The 18382-nt window shown below is 37.4% G+C and overlaps 4 protein-coding genes across 4 annotated transcripts; 3 read left to right on the plus strand and 1 right to left on the minus strand.

Moving 5' to 3' along the window:
• Positions 1 to 922: 922 nt before the first annotated feature.
• COCSADRAFT_174935 (uncharacterized protein) lies at positions 923 to 1396 on the minus strand (the record flags this gene model as incomplete). Its single annotated transcript, XM_007705768.1, has 2 exons — positions 923 to 1105; positions 1130 to 1396. The coding sequence occupies 2 exons, from the start codon at positions 1394 to 1396 to the stop codon at positions 923 to 925; spliced, it is 450 nt and encodes a 149-aa protein (XP_007703958.1).
• Positions 1397 to 4989: 3593 nt separating this feature from the next.
• Positions 4990 to 6567, plus strand: COCSADRAFT_193319 (uncharacterized protein). Its single transcript, XM_007705769.1, has 2 exons — positions 4990 to 5428; positions 5490 to 6567. Exons 1-2 carry the CDS (start codon positions 5013 to 5015, stop codon positions 6346 to 6348), a joined length of 1275 nt encoding a protein of 424 aa, XP_007703959.1. The 5' UTR covers positions 4990 to 5012; the 3' UTR covers positions 6349 to 6567.
• Positions 6568 to 9798: 3231 nt separating this feature from the next.
• On the plus strand, positions 9799 to 11072 carry COCSADRAFT_345966 (uncharacterized protein; the record flags this gene model as incomplete). Its single annotated transcript, XM_007705770.1, has 3 exons — positions 9799 to 9993; positions 10099 to 10462; positions 10521 to 11072. 3 exons carry the CDS (start codon positions 9799 to 9801, stop codon positions 11021 to 11023), a joined length of 1062 nt encoding a protein of 353 aa, XP_007703960.1. The 3' UTR covers positions 11024 to 11072.
• Positions 11073 to 12987: 1915 nt separating this feature from the next.
• On the plus strand, positions 12988 to 13152 carry COCSADRAFT_98778 (uncharacterized protein; the record flags this gene model as incomplete). Its single annotated transcript, XM_007705771.1, has 1 exon — positions 12988 to 13152. A coding segment is annotated over one exon (165 nt), but the record flags the coding sequence as incomplete, so codon positions are not given.
• Between the last annotated feature and the right edge of the window lie 5230 nt (positions 13153 to 18382).

The following is an 18382-nucleotide window of genomic DNA, read 5'->3' on the forward strand; positions in this document are numbered from 1 at the left end:
CGGAGAGGTGTCTTCTCCATATAGACCCGGAATTGGATGCATTAGCTCCGCGCATGAACCCGAACTAAACAGGCAGTCGAGCTTTAAGTCTAGAGTACAAACCCAACGTAACCCTCCGAATACTGAAAGCCTATAGCTACTTCTAAGAAATTCGCGGTACCGGCAATGGGTCCCAACCTCCAGCGCCTGGTACGATTCAAGTCACCAAGCGGAGATAGGTTCTATGGCGAGCTCGGAACCGAAATAGAGACTGTACGTGACAACCTCATGGGACTTGAAGTTCCCGTATATGGGGCAATATCAATACTAGATGACAAACCCTTTAACCGAGATGGAATGGTCAAAACAATCCAAGAGGCAGTCTGAACGAGTGTGTCTAAGGTCTGTCGGACTAATTGACAACTGCCAGGTTTTAAGCTCAGTACCAGCAACACATAATTTTCAGTGTGTCGGAATCAATTACAAGACGCACACAGGCGAAACTGGGGTAAAGAATCTTCATCACTCACACAGCATAGTTGACTAAGCTGTTGGCAGCTTTCCGCAGGAGGCTATCCTGTCATATTTACCAAACCGCCCGGTAAGTGATTGATAAGTCGAGTTCCTTGACAACAAGCCAAGAACGTATCTGATGCATTGGCCGGTCCTTATGACAATATCCCGATTAATGATGCATGCAAGATGATGGACTACGAGGTACGGTTCCAAGGCAACAATGAGAGCATTGCCAAACGCATGACGCTTCAAGGGAGTTGACCACACGATGTAGGCAGAGCTGTGTATTATCATCAGAAAGGACTACAAAAATGTCAAGGACCCAGCAGAAGCGCTTTCCTGCATTGTGGGCTACACTTTCGGCAACGTATCTTCGCGCTTTTGGCAGACGCCTCAACGATCGGGAAACCAGCATGGATCTGCCAAATCATTCGACAAACTCGCCTCTCTCGGTCCGGCGGATAAGGCCTTCTGGATTGAAGCCTGTAGCTTCTTGAGCTGTGTCAAAGTTGTCTACCTGTGTTTCGATCATGTTGCCATCGGGATCTATGTAATATATGCTGGTTGTAGGGCCATGGTTGATGCATACGGTGAGGAGTATGTTATGCTCCTTGCGTTATGTATATGCCAAAACAAGATCATCGAGGGTTTTGGAGGTAAAAGCGATGTGCTTCAACCCAGCAGTACCAGGTTTCTTATCGCCTGTGCCGGGCACGCCCATGATGGCGATGCGATGGTGCTCCTCGTCGTAGGTTAGGAAGGACAGCATTTCATTCTCGTAGCTTGCCCCTGCGCCAAGGAAGGTTTTGTAGTAGTCTAGCATTTGTTTGAAGTTGGCTGTGCGAAGCACCACATGGGCAAGCGTTGCCGGGCTGATTACTTTGGTGCTTTGGCCGGACATGGTGAAGAGGTAAATTGGGAGTGTAGGGTGCTCAAGAAGGATAACGGGATCCAGTAGTACTCAGGGCTGCGCACCCAGGGTCCGCTAGCGTTATGAACCAGCAAGCAGAGTGCGGGGGGGAGGAATCCGGAGTAGTAGCGGGGCGTTGCCAGTGCAAGTGCAGGCAGTAAGTACGGCTGTGTATGACCTAGTGAACTTCCCTCGACGAGTGTGTGCAGTGCTGGCGACCACACATCGCATCACCATCGGCATACTAAGTAGTATCTTCGAAACTGGAACTGTGCCCTTGCCCGCACGCTGAGCTCATGAGCTGTCAGTAGGCCAACGAGGCCACAGGCTCTGAGAATGGACCGCAACCAAGCATTCCGAAAGCAGTAAGAGCACGATTCTGGCCCGGAATCACGTCGCGGGAAGAGGCCCATGACAAAGTCTGCCATGGCCTGCGACAGCTGCAGGCTGAAGAAGATCAAGTGTGACGGCAACCGGCCCTGCAGGAGCTGCCTAGTACTAGAACCCCCCGCCGCACCTGATGGAGCACACCTACTGACGCCTACGGCAACAGAACAGACGCGCCAATTGCCGCTTCGCCGCTGCTAAGAATCCCAGACCTCGTCGGTCGGCCAAAGACAAAGTGCAGCAGCTTCAGCAACAGTTAGACCAAGCCAATCATCTTCTCCAAGCTTCCGACATCGCCCAAGAGCCGCCCTCGCCCTTTCACTAGCACCACCTATCCCCTCGCTCCCTATCGAATGTTGAAGCAGAAGACGCCAGTCGGATGAACTCCGTAGTACCAGGCACGTTGACTACCCCCGCCGTTCCAGATATCAACTACCCCGGCCCAATCTACCACTTGATGACAACCAACCTGGAAGCAACCACACTAATTCCCGCTATGATACCTTCTCCAAACACCCTCACCCTCATCCTCACGAGCACATCGGCATGAGTACAGAGTCAGTCGCTGTGCAGTTCCCATTCTCTCCTTATAGTTCATCCGCGCGACCCAGCGCGACGTTCGACCCAATTCAACATGGTTCTGCACATAGCTTGGATCAGACGGATGGGATTCGTAGCATGGAACAAGCGGTAGTTATGACAAACTGTCTTGGTATCCAGATATTTTTCAACTAACCATACGGTCCAGGCTAGTCGCGATAAAAACCATGGTCAGTCAATCCTCGAGGTTCTACAAGATTGATCAGCTGAACGAAGCAGGTCCAGCCTCTTATCTTTCACCATGTTCTGACCCAGGTTTGAGTTGGATCACCAATCGGATCGGGGACTCCACTTACCAGAGCAACGCAGTTTCAATGATTAGTGCCAACAATCAAAAATTGAAACTGAAAAACAACATCAACAAGACTAGGGTTCCCGGTCCTTCTCCAGATTTATCTTTACTTTACACCTATGGTAGGATTTCCGATGTCTCTTGTCATGATATTTACGTCACTGACCACGATTTGCTCAAAAAATAGCTTACTCTGAGAGAACCCTAAAGAGCAGTCGCTTCACCATTAACCTGCCAAGCGTTGAAGATCGCCTGAAAAGACATTATGAAAATCTGCCTGCAAATGGTGAGGAGCAAGAGGAAGATCATGTATGGTATGCCCTAAGAAACATTGTGCATGCAAGCGGAGGCAAGAATGCGGCACACGAGTCCTGCACGTGGAGTGATACGCAGGCGCAGTCAGTCAAATATTTTAAAAATGCCCTCTCGGTGGAAACAGACCTAATCTACCGTGCACATGCCCTAGCATTAATACAAACTCTCTTATTCATGGTACGACCTTTATCATTTGTCTATCTGTCCCACCTAAAAGCTAATCACCAATAGGCATTGTTTGCCGAGGGCGCTGTTGGTCAGAAGCTGGAACTTATGCTCATTTGCTGTGCTTTGCGAGTTGCCCAGACTAGAGGACTGTGTCTTCGCTCTAGAAATCCCGCATCAACATGAGAAGACGATGAAAGACGCCATTGGCTATTCTGGCCCCTTTAGTGTTTCGAAAAACACCTCGCATTGCGATCAGGTCGACCATCCGTACGTCACAGGTTCCACGGATACTGCAAAACCTGACTGACTTACTGACAGGCAATTGATGACGATGACATAGATTGCGAACTTCCCACCGTAGCACCTGGTGGAAATTGCAACATTCCGGCTTTCATTCGGTGCGCGATTAGCATGCTCATATTTCCTCGGTCATTCTCAAAGGCTTGATGACTACCAAAGCTCGGCGACAGCCTCTACAACAAATCGCGAAGGCAGTGCACCAGTACGATCAGCAGTTGCGAACGTGGTATGTCAATGTTACCTTCGTGTTCAAAACCAAAACTGGCGGTGATCTTCGCGCGCAGACCCCCTTGGGCTTGCACGACAACCATCTAATGTATATTGAACTATCGTACCACCGTGTTCTTCCCATAGTGCATTGTATAATTGGGCATCCATGGAATATCAATACTCTGTCAGAACAAACCGACGCAGTCCTGCAAGATCGAATTAATCTCAGCAATAATAGGATAGCGGAAGCATCAAGAAGCATCATATTACTTAGTAGATCTATTTTGATTGATTCAACAACTCTTCCTTGGTAGTTCACCCACACGGAGAGCAAATGTACGTTCCATTAATAGGCTGACGATCTTTAGTTTGATCTTCTATTTCCTAATGATCGGCATGATGGATTTGTTAGTTCATGTTCTTAAAAATCCATTGGCGGAATCGCCTACTAGGGACATTGGACTTCTCGATCTGGCTGCTAGATACTTTGGCTATCTAGATCGTGCGACGGATTCCGTTGTCACATTTGCTTTTGTCAGAGATCTCGGAAACTTAGCCCGCCTTGTTTCGACAAGGACAAAGATTCCTAGCTCAGAAATGGACCAACGTCGGTTGGGTGCACTAGGAAATAGCACTTCGATCCCAGAACTACATCTACAATCAAATGTCCATTCCAATCAGGACTACACGCTACAACCAAAATGATACTTCTATTGTTGCTAATGTCAATGACCATCTAGGTGGATCCGTTCGCTTTCAATGAAATATATTTTGCTGATTGGTCAATTTTCCTTCTTTGACTTTCCCAATTTTGGGGAAATGTGCAATTCCACGCTTCAGGCAATTGGGCAGCGTCAAAGTTATGTCACTTCGAAACAGAACCCTTTATAGCAGGAAGACAATGCATCGTCTCCTGATGTCTAGCATCGTTTAATTACTAGGAAAGGCAACATAAGAGTGCATAGCTATAGGGAATGCAATGCTTTCACAACGAAGACAAGCTGATTAGCTTTCTATAAAGGTTAGAGAAGTAGTTAACGATAAAAGAGTTCCGCCAGTAACTACAGATAGAGCGAGCAGCCACAGTTGAATGCCGCCTTTACCGCGAAGCAATGCGAGCAGTTTGTTACATGGCTTCCTTGGCATGTCAAAATAACCGCCGACCGTCCTAAACGAAACTAGCAGCGCTTATTCAACCGGCAACGCGGACCAATTGATTACGCAGCTCGTACGCCTCGTGACGCGATGCACTTGATCAAAAGCCTATTTAACCTAACTTCGGTCCCATATATCATCGTCCAATACATTCAATTAATCGCCAGACCTATCATTGCGATGGCCGAGCCTATAGGCCTTGCGTCTGGCGTTTTGACGTTAGTCATTTTTGCTCACCAATCTTGCCTTACGCTTTACAAAACAATACAGAGCTTCAAAACCCATCCTAAACGAGTGCGCAATCTCATCGAAGAGCTAGAGGCTCTCATTGGCGTTTTGGAATCACTAAGCGATACGATGAAGCTGCACACAGATATAGATATCTCTGCACTTGATCTACCTCTGCGAAGATGTGGCAGCGCTTGCGGCGAGTTTTTACAGGAGCTCCAAAAGTGCTGCTCGCGATCTGGGGGCGATCGACAAAGCTTCCGGGACTGGGCCAAGCTGAGATACATGGGTGACGACATTGATGATTTTACGGATTCACTAGCAGCATACAAGTCAACAATCAATATCGCGCTCACAGACATGCAGCTGTAAGTCCCATAGCTCTATGCCTAATCTCATACGATAGAAGTAACTGACCTTTTTCTTTAGTCGCAAGTCTTCTGTTACTCTTGGGCGTCTTGGAGACTACAAAGATCTTATCACAACTGCAACAAGCGATCTCGAGGCGCGACTCGAAACCATTGATGGAAAGCTCCAATCTTTAGTAGAGCGTACTACGTCAAGCTCAGCAACGTCAGAACTTGAAAGCTTGAAGGACGAGCGCTCAAGCACACAAAAGTGTCTCCTGATATGTGCTGAGTTCTCCAAGCATATCCAGCAGCTCCAATTATCATCAGCAAAAGACCTTCTACAAAACTCAGACAAAATACCCGAGAGGATCACGAGCGATGGCATACGAGAATGCAGAATTAGCATGGAGCAAACAACTGCAAGGTTGGAAAGTCACATGCAGGATATTTTAGATCGAATCATGGCCAGCTCGAGTGTAACAATGCCACAAGAAGATACAAGATACCTTGCAAGATTGCGCGAAGAATGGTCAAGCGCTCGTAAATGTAGGGATATTTGTTTCCAAGCAGACCAGCACTTGAAAGAGAACGTAAGTGTTATCGACAACTACGCTACAGGCGACGAAGCCGTTCAATTTCTGGTATCAAACAGTCAAAAGACAATACATGGAAAGAACCGTGGATACGGGGACCTTATCAAACAACTTGGTGGTCATCTCAGCGACGAGTCAATTCAGAAGGTATCCGGCGATTTTTTGCAGATGAGTATTCAAAGGTCTCTACATGGAAATCTGGGTGACGCAGGACCCCAAGTCAAAGATATGAATGAAAAAGGAACGAACTGGCGGCCAGAATACGGTGGAGGTAGAACACTCAAGTCGAAGCCTGTTGCAGGTGACTCTAATAGTCAAGCGGAGCTAGGTAAAGCCAAGTTCTGACGCTTAATATGTAATAATCTTGTTCCATAATCTTGAAGCGAGTCACCGGGCCTACACCTCTAGTTATACAAATTTGCACTAAATAGTGCATCTATGTACTAGACGTTAAGCCCCGTTAGTGTCTACGCAGCCTCTACCTTACGTCTATGCTATAACCCTCATTGCTTCGGTCTTCTAAGATCTATCGACTTGACAAAAAAACTCTTAGATTATCAGGACTAGTAAGTATGTAATAAAGACAATTTAATTAGTAAGTACGTATACTTATTATTAGCCCAATTTATTAAAACTCATACATTAATCTATAAACTATACCAGCGTAGATATGAACTAATAAATATGTTTTAGTTATAAGACTACTTGGAGGTGCATAAGAATATATAGAAGATAATTACGATAAGAATCTAATTGAATAGTTTCAAACCTAGTGTAAAGAGCGAAGAGGTATTTAAATAAGCATATATTAACCTATAATTTTAAAGAATATAGTAAGAAAAGTATAGCTATTATTATAGTAGCGTAAGAAAGGATAATAAGATAAATTTTAGCTCTAAGGTTATTTAGGGGTATATAAGAATGCGTAGGATAGAGATAATCTAGAAGATATAATTAAATATCTAAAGGTCTTATGTAAACAATGCTAATAAATCTATTTAAAAACTATAGAAGAGATAATGTATTTTTATAAGTAGTGTTTCTATAAGGCCTAGGTTAAACTCGGGTTTAAATTCTACTTAGAAGAAAATCGCGTAATTTATAGAGTTAATATACTACTCTCTCTTTATATTAATAGCTTAGTCTTGGATATCGTGGATTGTATTTTATTCTATTTAATTATTACGAGCTAATAATATTAGTAAGCTATAGTAAGAGTCTATCTTAATATAGTAGCTTTAAGTTGAAATAGTTTACGCTCGTAAGTAAAACACGTAATTATATTATATATTCTTTGTTAAAATAGAAGAGGTGCTACTAATTCTATAGCTAGCTTAGAGGTAGAGTTATCTACTTATCTAGCGATAGACTTAGAGGTAGCGAATTAATAGGTTCTAAGTAGAAAAGAAAAAATACTAGGGGAGAGAACTTGAGGAATTTAATTAATTAGATCTTTGCTTATTATCCGCTCTAATAATGTGCTCTTATAATCTTCTCTAGTTTCTATCTACTAGCTATTCTACTACTATATATATTAGCTATACTAGATTCTGTTAGAGATCTAAGCTTCTTAGCTAATATCTAATAGAATCTAATTAATCGATTACTAGAAGCTATTACGCTACTTTTGATTTATATCTATCTATTACGTCTATTACTACGTAATCTACTACTGGATAGATTCTTCTAGAATTTAGTATAGCTAATATACATAGTAGTAGAATAGCTAGTAGATACAAACTAGAGTAGATTATAAGAGCATATTATTAGAGCGGATAATAAGCAAAGATCTAATTAATTAAATTCCTCAAGTTCTCTCCCATAGTATTTTTTCTTTTCTACTTAGAACCTATTAATTCGCTACCTCTAAGTCTATCGCTAGATAAGTAGATAATTAACTCTAATACGGTCTTCTCTTGCCTTGATTTATACTTAGTTTAGCTAGTGTAGTATGTTACTGCTAAACTAGTAAATATAGTAAATTTTACACTTTATATATAATATAATCTTATTATAATTCAAAGTATAATCTTTACTTACAAAGCTTAAAATATATTTCGTACAAATTCTCTCTAATATCTTTTTATATTATATATAAGTTTACTATAATAGACTAAACGTCTTTTAGATAGGTACTTAATATAATACTATCTTACCTCTAGAATCTAGATACTATATAGAGCACTAAGAATCTATATAACGTCTAAGCAGTGCTTAGAAAACGTGCTTAGATACTATAGGAGCTAACCTTATTCGCCTTTCAAGTGTTAAGAGGCGCTATGTATTAATTAACTCTATTAATATAGCCCGCGAGTACTCTTACTAACTTAAGAGATAAAGTAAATATTCCGTACTTCCCCGCAACTAACTAAAGAGACATATATAGGTTATGAAGTAAGCTAATATACTAATGTTAGTAATTAGCTTATATCTAAGCACAGAGGTTGTAATAGTTAGTTAAGCATAGTTTAGAGAAAGATCGTTGGCTAGAGTATTTACAATCGGCGAGAAAAGGGGACCTAGTACTAAGGTAATATCTATTATAATAGGCTGAACACCGTTTAGATAGATCTTGACTACGCTATCGAAGGCGATCTGCGGCGGCATATCTAGTAGAGCCTAAGAGTTTAGCTTTAGCTACTAGTTTAGCTTCTATAAGTAGTTAGTGAATGCCCCTAAAGCTGTAACTAGCAGGCTGTTTAGAAGATTTCAGCTTTAGCTCCATTAAATCTTAGTCTAGCTTATTAGCGTTAACGTAGTAGGTTTAAACCTTGTCTAGTGCATAATTAGTATATCTTTTCCTATAAGTAGATAATAAGACCTATTAGACTACGCGAAGACCTATAGGACCTCACGACGTCTAGTGGGAGTTAGTTTTTCTCCTTATAGGTAGTATAAAGTCTGATCGCGACTAGTTAGGGGTAGTAGTAGATAGAGTAATGGTGGTGGAGGGTTGAGTAGTAGGTGGTAGTAGTAGATAGAAACTCAACACCATGCTAAGAAGTCACGATAGTAGCTATGCGCGCTTAGTTAGGTATTCTACTAGACTAGTTACTTGACTAGCAGGTGACCTTTACGTTATATCGAGCACGATATAATATAACAAGATAATGTTAACCTACTAGCGAACTAAAACTAGAAATTTAGATGCTAACTAGCCTCTTAGGTTCCTAAACAAATTTAGTAACTATAGTTTGACTAGACACCACAATCGACTAAAAGCGCCACGGCTGGAGCTGAACCTGAAGTTGAAATCAGCAACCAAACAGGCCCTAATACAGTATTGCGGAACTTGCCATACGCTATGGCGGAACTTAATATACGCCATTGCGGAACCTGCCATATGCAATGTGCCTAATGAACGAACTGCAAATGGGAGATATGTGGAAATACGCGAAAGAATCAGCCCACTGGCCGTCTGTTCAAGCACCCCCTGTGTTTCTTCTCGCAAGTATCGCGCAAACCGGGGCCTATTCCGACTCGTTGGAAGTTCCCGATTAACTTAGGAACACTCTAGCACCTACCACGAAAGGCCCCTTACCAGCTCTTAACCACATAGCCATGGGACTCTCTTCAGCACTCAGGGTACCGTATCTGCCTACTCGGACGCTATCTTGCGCAGCGGACGCCCTGTGACTGCGCAACATAATTAGCTTCGCAAACTCTCTCAGGCAGTAATGAAACTTTATAATTGCGCCCATTATATAGCCAGGAAATCATGTCAGGTTGTGTTTATCATCTTTCAAACTTGTACAGCTTGATTTTCAATTCTGGAGAGACGAATTCGCCCTCACTATGACGAATGCAACAGATAGGCCGGCGCCCACATCAGAACCCATCGCCCTTGGTCCGGACCATAGTGCCACCTACCTAGTACCCTTTAGCGTCCTTATGGCCATCGTTATTATCAGCACCATGGCCCGTATTTATTCCCGTATTCGCCCACAATGGCGTCTCGCTTGGGACGACTATACGCTGATTTTTGCTTTTGTAAGTACTAGCGAAGAGAGTGAGCGTTCCCAGGGTGCAGTTGCGGGCGGGAAAATACATGCTTCGCCTGTGTGCCACACATGAACTAACCACCCGATACTGCAGACTCTCACAGCTACTTGGTTCTCCTTGCTGGTCTCCGACGATATCAAGGGCGGTCGGGTCATCGAGAACTACCCTCGCGACCCCTCCTTCTCTGGGCCCATTGAAACGGCGGCGGGCCTTATATTCTTCTGGGCTCTGAACTTTATACGTATCTCTATGTGCTTGATGTTGCACCGCCTCAAGTACGAGAGAGCGTGGAAACTGGTATTACGAAGCCTCATCATCGTCCAAGTATGTCTTATCATCCTCGCCACATGTGTACAGATGGTTCTTTGCCGGCCTCTATCCGCCTTATGGACTCCGACTCCCGAAGCTCGGTGTATCCCGATAGTTGTTTTCAAATATTATTGGATTATACATTACTGTACGTGGGAAGGAAACTTAGGAGAGCCTATGCAACACATCTACTAACAAGGTCATAGCTTTCCACATTTTTATTGATCTGATGATCTCTCTCATGCCCGTTACGTTTATCTACGGGATGCATCGGTCTCTTTACGAAAAAATACTTCTTTGTGGTTTGATGGGCGCCGGTCTAGCAGCAACAGCAGCAGCCTTTATCTTTCTTATTGTTCTTATTAAATGCTTTGGAGTCTGTTACAACGCCCTATGGAACTTTCGGCTAGATATCTGTACCACCCTGCAGTTATTCCTAGGCGTCATTGCCGCTAACCTGCCTTACCTTAAGGCGCCAGTTCATAACATTCTAATACAATGGGGTATTATTCGGCCGGTAAGGCATCCCCCTTCCGGTGTCTCTCCCGAAACCTTCCGGAGATGGAGGACCCACGGATGCCACTTCGCCCAACAGTTGCACGACATAGCAATATCGAGCTTTGGAGACAGCAAGCAGGCATCTCACATCGTCACTCAGTCAAGTCTAGACGACAGTCAACTCTTAGAACAGGGAATAAGGCATATCTAGCCTTATAAGTAATTTAACATTAGCGGTGCAGAATCTAATACTATTAATCGATAAACTAAGTTACTTTCTGTTAATTTGCACCAGACTGTGGGCGGCGGGCATAGATTATTAAGTTGATATTATTAAAGCCTTATAGTATTTCAAGTGATAACAAGGATTATTAGCTAGATAAGGATACGGTATTAAGGACTAAGTACTTATTAGAAAGTAATAATTATCCTAAGGCGCGAGTTAGGTAATCTAGCCTCCTACTAAGAGCTAGTCTCCTACTAAAAAAGAAATAGTAGTAGAGATAGATATCTAGGAGCTCTTAAGTTACCTATAGAAGGATAGTTATATTATAAAAAGTTAGACGCCATTTCTCTAAACTAAGTCTATATTAGAATAAGATTGTTCAACGTAGTAACATTATAAGTAATAGCGAAGAATTTCACCTAGATACGAGCTATTATTAAGAGACCTTTCAGCGCTATATTAAAAGGTAATAATTAGTCACGTGTTAGATTAGTAACTAGGATGTATTTATTAGTAGTCTACTCTACTAAACTATATTTAACGCTCTATATAACTACTATAATATTACGATAACAACGCTTTATATAACATTATAATAAAGGTAGAATATATCTTCTTATAGTATTTTATCACAGTAGAGTAATATAAAAAAATGTTACTTAAAATAGTTCTATTTGTAAAATTAATATAACTTAGCTTATAGAGTAGCTATACCTAAGCGAGTTAGATAATTAAATCGCTAAGATTAGGGTCTTGAATGGAGGTATAATATAGGCTAGTTAGTAAGCATCTAGCCGACTATATATATCGCAACAATAAGGGTATTAGAAAAATTAAATTTTAGTCTAATTTTTCTTAATTATAAGGAATATATACATATGTTTAATACTTTAGATACTAACGATTATATCTAATATAGATTATATATAACGTGTTTTACTACCGAGCGGCCCACTCTACTAAGCGGCCCACTATCACACCGCAACTCGCCTTAATAAGAATATTATAAAATGTTACAACAATAATAACTTTAAAAGAGCTATACTAAAGCTAACGTATAAATAGTAATATCTAAGCTTACTAGAAACTAAATTTAAAGTATTTAATAGGCTAAAAAGGTCTATAACGTTCCTAAAACAATAATACGTTAACGACGTAATAGGAAGTACTCTTAACGTAACTACGCGCCTAACTATAAGCATCTAATAAAACTAAAAGAGGAGGCTATTATATAACGTATAATAGTTAAGGCTAAGTGAGAACTACCCTAAAAAAGAGACGACGTATAAGATATAGCTAATAGACTACTCTAAGAGCGCAGTAGAGAGGAGGTTAGTAAGAACTAAGTTAATAGGTTCGTCTAGCGTAATTCTAAGCTGCGTATACGTTAAAGCTGTCTATATAATTACTAGTAAGCTCTCTATAAAGATTTAGCGCTTATTAAGAGCTAGTTTAAGCTAGTTCAGAATATAAAGGTAAAGTATAGTATTATAGATAAAGATATTTATAACTTTAATAAGACTAGCTTTATTATAGGTAAGATTTTATTATAGTTAGTTATTATAGGCTTAGAAAAACTAAGAAGAATAAAGAAGATCTAGCTAGGCAATCGTAAGTAGGTTACGCTAATCTAGAGTATTAGTGTAATAGGTACTTATATTCTAGCGTTTCTTATCTTTATAGGTAAGGTTCTAATCTCTACCTAGTGTATAGAGAATCTACTACACGACTAGGTAATCTAAGTTAGTCCTACTAGCTAGATAAATAATAATCTAGCGCTTAACTAGCTTTATTACTTTAATTCTTATATACAGCCTATAGGGACGTATAGGCTACTTAGTATTAATAGCTATAAGAGCTACTACTTAGTAGCTTTCTAAGATCTCTGCAAAGAGATAAAGATAAATCTCTTCTATATACCTTCTTACTTATTATATCTCTTATAGCTACTTAATAAAGGCTACTTCTTACCGTTAAAGCGCGCGTATAGTAATACTATCTTAGTTTTAGTATGTAATCGTATCTACTATATTAGTAAAGAAACCTATCTACTAGCGTTTAAAAAGGCCTATTATAAGGCTATCATACTAGATAATATTTATAGAGAGTTTTAAGGTGCTAGACTTTTACCGCACGATGATAACGTTGTTTTATTATAGCTTAACGTCGTACTACGTACGCTAACTCTACTAGCGTAAGAAACTACTATATAGAAGCTAAAAACGCCGCGTAACGCGCGCGAAATAGAGGAGTAGACTACGCTTATTTAAAACTATATATAAATCTAGTAAGGGTCTTCTATAAGTTCTCTTAAAGAGTAGATATAGTAGTTAAGTAAGAGAGCTAAGTAGATAGCTTATAACATAGTATTAATATAGAAGGAAATAAGTTACCTACAAGACGCTATTAAAGCTTTAATAAAGTAAAAAACGTATAAGAGGCGCTACGTATAGGTAGAGGGGTCCTAGATAGTTAGCTAGATAGCTAATTAGATCGCTAAGGTAGAGAGTAATAGGTATAATAATAGTATAACGCCTACGAAGAGAGTACGTAATAAATGGCGCTATAGGCGTTATAGGTAAAATAGACATAACTTTCGCACTTACTAAGTAGAATTAGAGAATATAGAGGATAGCGACACGTCTAAAAAATAATATCTTATTCTACTTAATTATAAAAATTATGGTAGTATTACGTAATACTATTATAAAGGTGTAATAGTATAGAGAAGTAGGCCGCTTAGTAGAGTGAGCCGCTCGGTAGCAAAATACGTTACTCTATAATATATATCTTCTATATGAATATTAGTATATCTTAAAATCTAGTTTTTTATAATATATAAGGTTTATATTATATACTAACAAACTAATACTTGGTATACTAGCTATTTACTTCTACTACTCTATTATATTTATTTTTAAGTCTTAAAACATAGTTATCTATATCTTTTTATAGTATATCTACTTACTCCTTAAGAATAGTACTAGTAAAAGTATTAATACTCTTACTAGTGCTTTTAGCGCTAAGAAAGCTACTAGACTAATTAGTAAGCTAATATTTTAGTAAGCTCTATACGTATTCTATAGAGTTTATATCTAGGTTATAGAGTAAGTACTTATAAAGCTTAATACGATTTCTTTTAAACTAGTCTAGAATATTTCTAGCAACGTAGATCTTAGCGTTATCTTACTAGAAACTCTATCCTAGATATATTTATGTTAGTAAAATACTTTTACTTAGTTAGATATTTAACTATTAATAGAATTAAAAAGATATTTTTAGAAATATAGCTAAGAATGATAAATTTGTCTTACCTCTTATTATATATAAATTTTTATATAGTATAAGATATTTTTGAATGTAATAGAAGCTTCGATAGCTTCTAGTAGAGTTAGGCGTTTAAATAACTACTATATCTAATCTTCTATCTATCTAAACAGCTACTGATATCTAGATAGTACTATTATAAGCTATAATATAATTAGTTAGCTAGATATAGCTAAATAAGAATTTAAGATATATTTGAGGTAAAAGATATAGGGAAATAGCATATAAGAAAGTATCTTTATTATACTTTTGTTATTAGTAGAAACTAAATTCTAGTTAATCTTCTAATTTCTATATTTTCTTATATATTATATTCTAGATCCTTGTTTAGGTTGCACCCGACTCTTGTTAAAGAATACTATCTTAGTGATACTTTGATTAGTATACTCTTTAAGTATATTCTTAGCGTAAGCTAGTCTTATTTTAGCTCTAAAAGTATTTAATATCTGTTTTAACTATAGATATTTACTATTAAACATTAGGCCTTTAAAACTCTCTAGAGGGTTCTTAAATAGATTTTTATATTATTTTTAAATAACGTAGTTTATAAGCGAGCTAATCACCTAAGCGAGCTAATTATATCCTACTAGCGCGTTAACGTTAATATATTATTATAGTCTTTTATTTTAGTTAATAAACTATTATAATATACAAAATTGATTATTACAATTACTACTATTACTTACACTATCTATCTTAACTACGTAGGTACGAGCGTTATATCTAGTCTGCTTATAACGCCTGTATCGCCTCTCTCTTTATACTCTCTTTAACGCACTCTTATTACTACTACGGCTACTACCTACTTATTTAGCTAGTACTTCTTATATCTTACTAATAGTAAGAGTCTCTTCTATCTGTACGTATCGCCGCTTATAGCTCTTACGCTTTATTACTACAGAGGGGTGACATAAAACAACGTGTTTCTAAAAGTTATAGTTTTTAAACTAGTATAACTAAATGTATATTAGAGCTATTCTTTATCGGGCTAGCTCATTTTAAAGCCAAGAAGTCCTAGTTTTATCTAAATAGGCTTAGTGTCTGCTTAGTTAACACGACTAAGGTATTAGTTCACTTCAAAGTAGAGATATAAAAAAACTCTAACTTTATGTTCAAGAATCTCTTTAATTAGAGTATCTTTTTCTTTAAAACTTATATATAATATAAAATAGAAGCTTATTATTAATAATCTAGAGTTTTAAGTAATTTTTTCAAAAGATAAAAAATAAAAAGCTAATATTAATATAAACTGTTTTCTATTAATAACTAAGTAGTATTAGCAACTAATACTTAGTGTACCAGCCTTTAGCTTCTATTACCTGCCGATAACGGATAGGTAAAAGTAAAATACAGTTATCTAGTAATTGTTGTAGTATAGCTTGCCACTCTTCTAAAATTACTTATTTCAAAGCTGTAATACTTTCAGCATTATTTTTAATACCTAAAGAACTAATTTTTCTTTTATTTAAACGGTCTTTAAGTATACTTTAAACGTTTTCTATCAGGTTTAAGTCCGGGCTATAGGGCGGGTGTGGATAAAGCTTAATTTTCTTTCTTTTAAATTAGCTTAAAACGTTTGTAGTTTTATGGATTTTAGAGTTATCTTACTAATATTGCTAACCTAGATAGCTATTAGTATCTATTATAACTTTTATAAATTAGAATATCAATAACTATTTTCGTTATTTAACTAAAAATTAGTTAAGTGAAAGAAATTAATAATTCAACTAACCACGTTTAATATTTAGTTTAACTTACGGTATTAGAGCTTTTCTTAGATAACGATAATTATTCTAATTAAAAGTTATTTCTATCGTTTTAATAACTATTAAATCGGATCTACCACCTATCCAAATAGCTCCCTAAACTTGAATCGTAATATCGAGGTGTATATCTTTATTAGTAAGCTAGAAAAAAAAAATCTAAAATTATAGAAAAGAACTGTATATTTAAAAGAATACATTAGCCTATTAGGATTTCTTTTAAACTTACTTTTATTAGCTGTAGAAACATGTTTCTTGCCTAGGTTGAGTTTTTGCCTTGTTCTTATAAATTCACTCTTAGAACCATGGCTACGTTATATTGCTAACATATCAGAAAATATAATTTTACTTTAATTAATATTTTCTAGCTCTTTACCTCTTTCTTTAGCGTATTTTAGAAGAGTGTTAGCTTTAAAATCGTTTAAAATAGCTTTTTTTGAGCAACGTTATGATAATAACCTTCCGCTATTAAAAGCCGTTGCACGCTTCTAACAAATATATCTAGATTGTTTTTAGCTAATAATTCCTTGTTTTGTTTTTTAGGGCTTCTAGTTAAGTCTCTATTAATAGCTCTTTTAACCCTAGAAGTTACCTTAAAAACCTTAGCTTTTTTTACTATTTCTAGCGGGTTGTTTAGCCGTTTTTTTTTCTTCACTCGACTAATAGCATCATAAATAGACTTAGAAGGTTTATTTAATATAGTAATGATATCTTTAGAAGAAATATATGCGTTTAACAAATAATTAACTTCAGCTTCGAAAGTTGAGAATATTGTGGCCATTTTGAGAATTTGGAGCTTTAGAATTCATTTCTAGAAAGATAAGAATATATACTCTAAGCTTACTACGCTAGATAAGTAATTCTACATACCTAAGCTTACTCTAAATTTTTCTTAATTTGTTATTTTATTAGATAACTAATAAACTATAGCTAAAAATTAATTCATATAATGAATACATATTATTTAATAATATAATTCCTTTCTAGGCATTTTTATACGTCTAATAAAGAGATTTTTAAACTTAAAGTTAGAGATTTTTTATATCTCTACTTTAAAGTAAGTTAATACCTTAGCTGTGCGAACTAAGCAGACAAGAAGACTATCTAGGTAGAACTAGGACTTCTTAGCTGTAAAATTAGCTAGCCCGATAAAGAATAGCTCTAATATACATTTAGTTATACTAGTTTAAAAACTATAACTTTTAGGAACACGTTTTTTTTATGTTACCCCTCTGTATATCTAGAGCTACTTTAAGGCTACCTACTTTCTTATATAGTAATACTCTCTTATATACTATTTATTACGTACCTTTACTAAGCTACGTAATCTTTTTATCTTAAGAGTTTATAGAAGACCTAAGACCGTTTTTTACTCTCTATTAAATAAGAGTACTTTAAGCCTTAACTTCGCGCGCGTTACGTAGTATCTACGCCTTCTAGGTAGCTACCTATTATAGTAATTATTTTAGCGTTTATACTACTATATTAAGCTTTAAAAGTATAACCTATAGGTTGTATAGAACTAGAATAGCACCTCTAAAGGTAGCTTAGATATTCTTCTTTATAATTAACTACTTAAAAGTAGCCTTAAAGGCTAGTAGGAAGGTCTCCTTACTAATATAGTTAGTGCGGTTGCGTATAAAGTCTAAAATAGCGTCGCCGTACTTACGCTTTAATAGTAAGAAGTAGACGACGTTAAGAGGCTATAATAGGTAAGATAAATATATAGGTTTATAGAGAAGTATAATATTCTTCTTCTTATAAAGATCTTAAAAATTAACGAAGTAGTAGCTCTTATAGCTATTAATAATAAGTAGATAATACTTACTTATAGTATACCTCTTTATGTAAGTATTAAAGTACTTTAGCTACGTAAGAGTAAGCTAGCTATTTATCTAGCTATTAGGACTAACTTTAAGAACTTAGTTAGTAGGTAGGTTCTTAACCTAGACGTTAATAAGTACCTTACCTATAAAGATAATAAAGAGTAGTAGCTAGTAACTAGACGCGCCTACTTCTTAAATTATAGTAACCTACTTATAGTTACCTAGCTATATATACTTCTTCTTACTATATTCTTCTAAGCCTATAATAACTAACTATACTAAAATCTTACCTATTATAAAGCTAGTTTTATTAAAGTTATAAATATCATTATCTAGAATATCTTACTTTTACTTTATTACTTTAACTAGATTAATATTATAAGAAATAACTAGAAGGATTCTCTCTCTAGGTCTAATAATAAATAGTT

This window comes from Bipolaris sorokiniana (genome assembly GCF_000338995.1).
Source record: "Bipolaris sorokiniana ND90Pr unplaced genomic scaffold COCSAscaffold_14, whole genome shotgun sequence".
Lineage (NCBI taxonomy): Eukaryota > Fungi > Ascomycota > Dothideomycetes > Pleosporales > Pleosporaceae > Bipolaris > Bipolaris sorokiniana.